At 54.0% G+C, this 9,266-nt stretch overlaps 1 protein-coding gene across 41 annotated transcripts in view; it reads left to right on the top strand.

Annotated features, from left to right (window-relative positions):
* Window positions 1-9,253, top strand: part of Evl (Enah/Vasp-like) — a 120,216-nt gene extending 110,963 nt beyond the window's left edge. For 12 of the 41 annotated variants that reach the window (XR_015622165.1, XR_015622159.1, XR_015622162.1 and 9 more), the window contains 7 exons: window positions 1,184-1,244; window positions 2,698-2,761; window positions 4,252-4,318; window positions 4,406-4,468; window positions 6,927-6,993; window positions 7,267-7,324; window positions 8,775-9,253. Coding sequence is in view for 29 of the 41 variants with exons in the window: in XM_087554828.1 (XP_087410954.1) it covers window positions 1,184-1,244; window positions 2,698-2,761; window positions 4,252-4,318; window positions 4,406-4,468; window positions 6,927-6,993; window positions 7,267-7,324; window positions 8,775-8,812 (418 nt within the window). In the remaining 12 variants the exon portion in view is untranslated. Of the gene's footprint in view, window positions 1-82; window positions 277-1,183; window positions 1,245-2,697; window positions 2,762-4,251; window positions 4,319-4,405; window positions 4,469-6,926; window positions 6,994-7,263; window positions 7,325-8,774 lie in introns of all 41 variants that reach the window. The other 29 variants (XR_015622167.1, XM_087554844.1, XM_087554837.1 and 26 more) reach the window with 8 other exon arrangements.
* The last annotated feature ends 13 nt before the right edge of the window (window positions 9,254-9,266 follow it).

Here is a 9,266-nt window from a genome sequence, read left to right on the forward strand (position 1 = left end):
ATTCAACTATTAATAGTGCTCCTTTCTGAACTTCACATTGTTCCCAAGGCCACTAACAATCTATATCTACATTTTTTCTAAGGGTGGATGGAGGTTGAATCATTAATCTGCTCCAGCAGCAATGCTTGAAAGAGATCAATCACTATTGTGAGTGCCAGAGACACTGCCCAGTGAGGGACTGGGCGCCCCCGTAGAACTTTCACAACTCATGGATTCTGAGGGAGGTGTTGACTGACGGCAACACGAGGAGCGATGCTCCGTCACAGCCTCGCCAAGGTGCGGGCACGGTCATGGTGGTATGCTAACCAGCGGGCCACAGTCCATGAGTTCTCGAGCTGCTGTTCCCTTTCATGACGCCCACAGTCCCTCGACCTCCTGTCCTGAGTCAGCCAGTGTGAGGCCTGCCCATGGCAGCCAGAGAACTCCTCAGCATGCACCAGGCTCACAGCACTCCTGGCAGGTCGCTCACCTCAGGCTATGAGAAGCCTCAGAATGGAAAATCCACTGGAACACATTTGTGGGAAAGTGTGAGAGGCCTGTGTCTACACCTGAGAGGAAGCCTTGAGACCAGGAAGCACTAGAAAAGTTAGAGTCCTGTAAAGTTGTCGAGCATATGAGGAAAATGCATGAGTTGAGTATAGAATAGCCCTGCTGCTCTCAGTGCTTTTAGCGCCTTAGTGTTGTTCTAGACTGAAAAGGGAGTGACAGGCTTAACTGAGGTCCATACAGAAGAAACGAGAGAAAATCCTCCCCGCTGTGACATGAGGTTCCTTAGCCAGCAGCTGCAGCAGAAGCTTCCCACAGCTCTGACTCTGGACACACGCTGTGATCCAGGACCCCAGTCTGTCTGTCTGTCTGTAGGCCTTGAGTGACCCTGTCCCCGGGGACCTAAACACTTCCATGCTGCTCAGAAGCCATGGCCCCACCAGCTCAGAGAACAAAAACACCCCAACTCAAAACTTCCTGCCCAGGCCAGTTTTGAGTCTAGGTCATGGGTGAGTACAGAAAGTCTTCCCCAGTAGCCTTGGCTCATGCAAAGAAGAGTGTGCCTAACCGAGTGGCCAGTTCACATAAACTGACTTCCTAAGCTGCACAATCTGTCAGGGAACCAGGTGTAAGTGGAGGCAGCCCAGAGTTCTAGTTCGCTGTGAAACCTTTTGTATTTTTTCTCCCCAACATCTAGGAGAAAGGCAGCCTCCCAGACAGACAAGCCCGCTGACAGAAAGGAAGATGAGAACCAAACGGTAGGCACCACTTTACCCAGCCAGCCCACACCCTCAGACCTGCCTCCAGTGTAAGCAAATCTCCCAGGGAGGTCACTGGAAGCTGGGTACCTGGTTTGGACATAGCTCTGAGGGAGGGACGGGGATCCATCCCCTCATGGTGCAGGCTTGCTTGCATCTGTCCTGAGCGTTCTTTTGACCACACCCTTGGAGTCATCACTCAGCAGGGAAAGCAGAAGTAGACAGGAAAGTCACAGCCACCAGGAGTGCTTAGAGAATCCCAGGGAACTCGGGACCATTGTACTCCAGCATGCCAGGGCCACATCAAAGGGATTCGGGTGCATCTGCAGAAGTCTGGTAGAAGTCAAAGTGGTTTTACGTCAAATTTCTTATCATTCTAACACTCCACTTGAGTATCCGTCAAGCCCGGTGGGAGCTGTGGTTCTCAGCCATGGCAGGATTCTGGAACCCCGGGCTTCTGTCCCTGGCAAGTATATGGAGATTGGTCTGTCAGCACAGAGCCCTCAGCCTCAACTTCTGTTTATGATGACCAGTCTTGTTTATGTAAATGAGAGGGGGGAATTTACTGAGTAAAAACCTCAGGTAGGCTTGTACTAGAAGGCTGCACCTCACTAGCAGAACTAGAGAATTGTGGCCGCCTGGGCCTAGTGCATGCTGTCTGCTTGGTCTTCTTCACACGCTTACCAATGAGGAGGGTCGGGTGCCCCAAGCTCAGTCCTCCCTACAGTCTGTTCTCATTCTGCACTCATGCCGCTTCACTGGGCCTGGACATGTGCAGTGCTCTGTGCTCACCAAATAGCCTGTCTTAGCCTGTGCTTCTGCATGATCCCTACTCTCCAAAAATAGCCTCTCAGACCCCAGGTTAGGAAAATCACCCCATCTCCATAGCTCTCTGCTTCTGACAATGCCCTTCATGCAGACAGGGTTGCCTTGCAGACCTGTCAAGGGCTCCTCACCCAGCTGGCCTGTGTCTTGCATCCTTGAACGTAAGCCACACATGCTGTCCAGTCCCATCAGATACTTACGTGGGTATGTCGGGCCTCAGATTCCACAGAGTCTAAGCACTGGCTTTTCTTAGGTGCCAGCAAGTACTCTCTAGCCCAGCTTCAGAACACCTCAGGCCACAGAACCTTAATGAGTGGATGTCGCTGCTGAGGCCCTGTGGAAACCCTCTTCAGGCCTCATTTTCCACCTTTTTTTAAAAAAAAAAAAAAAAAGGCAGATCTTCTTTATGAATCAGGCCTGGGCAGGGTGCTGGGGTACAGAGAAGCTGCCTTCCTGGGGCCCCTTCTTCCCACTGTCCGCAGCCTGGCGACCCCCTATTATGATGTGAAGATTTTAGTGGTAGACATACACTAGTCATGTGCCTTGAGAGCTGTGGAGACCAAGCTCATGCAGGGTTGCGCTGCCTTGTTGCTAGCAGACTAATGACAGGACCTTCTCTCCACTCTAGGAAGATCCTAGCACCTCCCCATCCCCAGGGAGCCGAGCCACCAGCCAGCCACCTAATTCCTCAGGTAAGAGGGCACCTGCCCTACAAGTCTTGAGGTTTAGAGCAAGCAGTCAGCTGATCTGGCCACTTCACTCTATGGACAAGAGCATCAGAGCTTCCACACTTCCCCCAAGGAGCCCAAGAGACAGCTGAGCAGGTGTGACAAGGGGCCCTTGACCCTGGTCCAGCTAAGGGAAAAGCCCTAACAATTCCATTCACAGTGGAGACATCATGTAGGGGCCGGAGACTTAGTGGAGCTTCCATACATGTTAGTCTAGCAAGCTACCACTTAGCCACACCCCCGGCCAAGAAGCTATTTAATGTCATTTTTTTTCCTGTGTAATGCCAACCAGACTGATGATGCTACAGTTGGATCACCAATTGACCTTTCTCTACCAGAAACAGAACCCCTGGCCCTGCCCCAGTCGCTGCAGTCAGCTGTGCATTAGGACAGTGACTCGGACAGTGTTATAAGACACAGCTCTGGGAAGAAGACCCAGAAGGCTGGCTGCAAGTAACAGCACACCCAGTGTAGCTTCGTGCCAAGCCTGGGGCTAAGCAGGGTCGCCCACCAGATAGACAGATGCTCTTGTCAGCCTTCTAGGAATCTTGGAGTGTTGCTCCCTGTGTTACAGATTGTCACTCAGGGTCACTGCCCTCATTTCCCTACTGTGTGGGTTAAGGGACTCCCTGCTTGGCAGTGGAAGGGTTTCCCACGCTTAGCAGTTTTTGACTGCCCATGGTCAAGTATTCTGCTTGAGGCCACACACCTGGAGTGTGGCTGTGGCCCAGATCTTGTTTCTATAGACCCGTGCACCTGAGGTGACCTGAGGTGACCTGCCTCAGACCTGCGGTTGCTCTGCAGACAAGGCTCAGCTTAGGGCAGGGCAGCCTCCATGCCCCTTTGCTTGACCCGTGGCCACTGTGTTCTGCTCAATGTACTCTATTTCCCGTGAACTGAAGCGTGAGTTGTAATCTAGTACAACAAAGGGTTGGGCATTCGCAGTCCAAAATGCAAACTGCTCCAAATTCTAAACCGTCTCCATGGATTTCATATGAGCTCTGGTCCCAAGCATCCAGATGAGGTGCTCTCAGCCTGTAGCCCTAGACTTAGAAAGGGCGGGCTACTTCAGGCTCTGGGAGTGAGTGAGACTCAGTGAGAAAGGACTGGTGGACAGAGGTTCAGTGGGAGCCAGGGAGCCTGGCAACAGGAGCAGGTACTAGGGCAAAACCAGGAGAGTGTTGGCTCAGGCCTGCGTGCTCACTGGGCCTCCGCTTCCTTAGCATCTCTTGGAGAGGACTCATTGTCAAGGGAAGAGTGGGAAACGGTGGCAGCAGGCTACCCAGAGTTCCTGCTAAAAGGGGGACTGAGACTTGGGGCCAGGTTGCAGCTCTGCTCTGAGCAGCTTCCACAGTGGTTCTGCTCCCAAAGTCTGAGTAGGCTCCTGCAGAGAGGACTAGGAGTGGGGTGACACTGTCCTCTCAGCTCTGACCCTTCATGAAATGAATTGGCAGAGGCTGGCCGAAAGCCCTGGGAACGGAGCAACTCGGTGGAGAAACCTGTGTCCTCGTTGCTGTCCAGGTGAGCTGTTCTGGGAAGGGCCGAGAGACGAGTCTGTGGGCAGGCTCTGGTACTGGTTCACATGTCTGTTTCATTCCATTGCCGTAGAACCCCGTCTGTGGCAAAGAGCCCCGAAGCTAAGAGCCCCCTTCAGTCGCAGCCTCACTCTAGGTACCGACAACCCTCCTGCCCATGTGTTGCCCAGGCTCTGGGGCCTCCTCTGTCCCCTTGCCCATGACTAACACCCCCCCAACCCTGTCTTGTGTCTTAGTATTAACAACTTGCTCTGGGAAGGGTGGTCTGCTCTTCCAGACCCCGGGAGAGGCAAAGCTAGAGGCCTTCACAGGGGTGTAGGCCAGCTCCCTCCTCTCCTGAGACAAGAAGGCCAAGGCGCTTCAGAGCCATGACTGTCAGAGGGAGAGAAGCAAAACCGGGGCAACAGTGGGACGGCTGCTCCCCTCAGTACAGCACCCTACACCTTCAGATCATCCTTGGGTCCCCTTCTCTGTGTGCAGCACACCCAGCCAGAAAGCCAACTTCTCCCCATCCCTGTATCTCAAACCAGTGCTAGTAGGACAGCAGGACAGACCATTGAGAACTCAGCTGACCCAAAAGACAAAGATGATAACTGAAACTAAATATGCCTGCATTTGAAGGCCCCTAAGCCCATACCAGGAAATCTCTCTACTGGCCACCCCAAATGGGGGCAAGAGCTCTGGTCACAGAGCAGGTGACCTCAGAAGCCAGGCTCGCAGCATAAAGTGAAGTGGTGAGCAAGAGCCCTGGCCCAGCCCTGACAGGCGTGCCCTTGGGTAGCCAGGGACGGCTGCAATTGCTAAGCACGCTAAAGCACACTGAGCACCGGGGTCTGGGGTGCGGGCTTTAGAGAGGGCTTGGCCACACCTCTGAGCAAGAGAATGTGCCACAGAGATTTAGGAGGGCAGCCATCAACCTGAAGAGAAGGAGGATGGTGCTGCCTTGAGCACAAGCACCAAGCGAAGAACAGTGTGGCTGGAGGCAGGAAGACTGGTCATGAGCACGCAGTGCAAGCTGACCCTCCACACACACTCCCTATAGAACACAGGGCTCAGCCTAAAGGAAGAAGGGGAAGGCTGGCAGGCGAGACTGGAGTAGGCCTATAGTCTTCCAGGAGAGCCAGCCCCTCCTGCGCTGGGTCTCAGAGTGTATTTCCACAGCCTCAGTGGTCAGGCGTCCTTCCTGGGCTGAGGCCTCTCTTTGAGAATGACATCTCTTTGCAGCTTCAGGCCAAATCTGGTCTCTAATATTTTTGTTGTGGTTCTTTCTTTCTTCCTTTCTTTCTTCCTTTCTTCCTTTCTTTCTTCCTTTCTTCCTTTCTTTCTTTCTTTCCTTCCTTCCTTCTTTCTTTCTTTCTTTCTTTCTAATTTTTTAAAAATCACTTTATATCCGATCACAGCCCCCCTCCCTCCTCTCTTCCCAGTCCTACTCTTACAGCCTCCCCCTCTATAGCCCCTCCCCTCCCCCTCAGAAGGAGAGACCTCCTTGGGTAACATCCCGCCCTGGGCATCTAGTCCCAGCACTGGCCTCCAGTTTTAGTGAAGATGGGCAGTAACCAGCTGCTCACAGCACACATGCTTCTGTCCGCGATGGTTGTTGTGTGGTTGTGGGAGAACTGAGGCTTAGAGAAGTAAGGTGGATGACTCAGGTTCCCAGCAGTCACTGATGAAACGGTGCCTGCAGCCCACAGGAAGGACCTGAAGCTTGGGTGTGTTTCTCTACCCTGACCCAGAATTCCTGGTAGACCTGTTCAGCACCGTGGCTGACGTCTTTGTAGCTCACTTCATGTTTCAGCCTCTTCTCCCAAACTTTGGAGATCAGTGGCCCTCACTCTCCTAACATGACCCCTTACACACCAAGCTGTCCCCATAAACAGACATTTGAATTCCATCACATCCCAGTCTCCCTTACCGGCGTCCAGCCACGCTCCTTTTCCTGGAGCCACAGGCTTCCATAGTTCTTCTCTCCACATGGGCAGAGAACTGGGTCCAGACTGCATCTGCCTCCAGCACCGCCCCCTACCATGTCCTGAAGGCTCGAGCTGGATTCACACTGTGGCTAGTACTTGTCTGGGACAGTGCGTGTGCACGAAGCCTTGACACTCACATCAGTGATGTCAGTCCAGATGTGTTCAGAGTATAGGCAATCAAGAAGGAGCAAAGCCACATCTTTGGGTGCTTCAGAAAGGACAGAAGTAGGGAGCCACTTCCCACCCAGGGGGCGCTAGCTCGAAGTGGTACCCAGCATGGAGCTGACTACAATGTCATGAGTGTGGTGGGTTTCACCAACCAGAGTTCAGCTAGGGAGGCAGGGACACAGACACCTCAGGCACTTACTCTGCCTAAGGCCCTTCGTGCCGAAGCTGCCCCTGTGTGGCCCCAGTCCTGGGGAAGCACAGTTAAGGCATCGTGGAGATTCCTTTGAGGGCAGGACTTCCACATCCTTCCCAGAAGCCCTAGGTAAAATACAGCAGGACTGGGGAGCTGGTGGCACTTGAGCCCAAAGCAGGGAACTCTGACACCCAGGCTGCCCCAGCATGGGTGCCTATGCACCCTGGCCCCCACCTTCCCACACCTGCCCGTTATTCTTCCAGGGTGAAGCCTGCTGGGAGTGTGAATGACGTGGGCCTGGATGCCTTAGATTTGGACCGGATGAAACAGGTGAGAGCCAGAAGCAGTCAGCAGGCTGGGGCTAGCTCTAGCCAGGGGGTCCCATACTTGACTGCCACAAAGGCAGGGACCTAGCCAGAGGAGGAAAAGGGAGTGTCTGGGTAACCTGCAGCCTGCTTCTGGGGCCCCTCCCAGTGGGCAGCCATCATGACCTGAGGGGTGGTGAGGGCAGGGTTTGCGCAGGGTCATGCTGAGGGAAAGACCCTGCAGCACGTCCCCCTGGAGCTAGTGTCTGTCCCCTCACTGTGAGGCTCTGCCCAGCAGGAGATTCTGGAGGAGGTGGTCCGAGAGCTCCACAAGGTGAAGGAGGAGATCATAGATGGTGAGTGGGGCCTAAGCTGGGGGAGATCACTGTCCCGCATCCCTCACCCAGTGTAGCATGCCAAGACCACATCTCCCCGGGGCGGCTTCTGTGTCTGCCTCGGCATCCTCTCAGACATCACTCGTGCAGGAGAGGGTGGGCGCAGAAACACCCTAGTTCCTGTCCTTTCCTGTTCACATCTGTTGTCTGTCTAATCCTCTTCCTGCCGCTGCTGCCTCTAGAGGGCGCTGAGCTCCCCCACAGCCTGCATGACCCTATGTAGGGAGCAGACTGGTGCTCCCTCCTTCCCAGAAGAGCCCTGGCTCTTAAAACCGAGGCTGTGACCTAGTATCACATCTGACCCTTTGAGGGCTGACCTAGGCTGGAACAGAGCAGCACAGCCTGCGCCTGTGCCTGTGCCCCCATCGCTGCCTCACCTCTCACTGCCTCCCAGGCCGGCAGCAGCGACTGAGCTGGAGAGGCCTGTGAAGCCAGGGCAGCTCATGGCAGGGAGGCTCCCATCGGGAAGATGTACACGGAGGTGCTGGGACAGTCTGGAGGCTGGTCACTGTAACAGCTACAACCTTGGCCACAGAGTACAGTTCCTATCTGTTCAGTCCCACAGGGCACAGGTCTGGGAGAGCGTCCAAGACTGTAGGGAAGGAAATGTCACAGCTGAAGAACAGCTGTCTCACCGCCAGCCATGGGGCACAGTGCGGTGTCTCTTTTTGTCACTTGGGGAAATATCAGGATAGGAAACAGCATAGCCAGGCTATCTTCAAGAGAGCTGCTTGGGAAGAGACAGAGTGGTAAGGTGACCAGTACTGTCCCTCTTCAGGGAGGCAAGAGCACAGACGTCACTGTTGTCCTGTCACTGCTCCAGTCCTGCTATTGCCATGTTAGGCCCAGGCCATGAGGCCTGCAGGAAGCATTGGGAAGGTCCTGGCCTGCAAGATCTCATTATTTATTGGTGGCCCTTCTCTGACTGTTGGCTCCAGCCATGTCTGTCCACTGTGAGGGTATGAGAGGTCTGTAGAGGAAAGGTGGAGTGTGTGGAGCTAAAGATGGTGAGCACAGATGGGGGTGGTTCAGAAGAAGGGAGAGAGGCATTTGGGAAGGCTTAACAGATGCTCAAGCATCCAGAGCAGAACCTGTCCCGGAGGAGAGAGGCCAGGCCATGGCACTAGCATAGTCTGCAGCCAGACTCCTGCTGTATCACGTACACCTCTGAGCAGATGTGGGTGCCCACCTGTCAGACTCTAGGAAAACTCTGCGTCCCTTCCACAAGCCCCCAACACAGCTCTGAGGTGAGGTGTAATCTTTGGCTAAGCCCATGAGGGCTGGGTTGCCTCCCCAAAGGTCTGTATCAAAACTGCCATGCTAGTGGGCCTCTAGCCCATGTGTGCCTGTGGCAGCCTGAGCAGGGTCCTTCCCTGCCCCCACTGAGACCGCTCTCCTGTCCTGCCCTCAGCCATCAGGCAGGAACTAAGTGGGATCAGCACCACATAAGATGGCGCCAGCCCTGGAGGATCTTGAGGAGCTGTGCTAGCCCCAGCGAACATCGAGCCTGCGGAAGCTGGGATATACTTAAGTCTCAACCTGTGATACAATATTAAAATGAGGAAACAAACTTCAACTCCTGGATTTTTTAGTGTATCTGACACAGAACACCGGGTCTATTCTTTTTTGTATTTTATATTTGCTTATTTAAGTGTACATTCCTTTGGTTTATAGAGAACACCCCCAAATCACCTGCTTTATTAGATGGCTTCCAAGTTTTCTCCTAGGTGACACTGTTGGCACCTCAGCTGGCAGGGAGCAGCTGGGTGCAGCGTGACCTTTCCGTGCCACAGAGCTGTCAGGATGCAGCACAGCTCCAGCAGCCACAGTGTCCCAGTTTGTCCACGCAGTGCGTGTTATGTCCACAGAATAAACTGTTCACTGTCCACACTCGGGCTCCGGC

This window comes from Rattus norvegicus, chromosome 6 (assembly GCF_021556685.1).
Source record: "Rattus norvegicus strain SHRSP/BbbUtx chromosome 6, alternate assembly SHRSP_T2T, whole genome shotgun sequence".
Taxonomy (NCBI): Eukaryota; Metazoa; Chordata; class Mammalia; order Rodentia; family Muridae; genus Rattus; species Rattus norvegicus.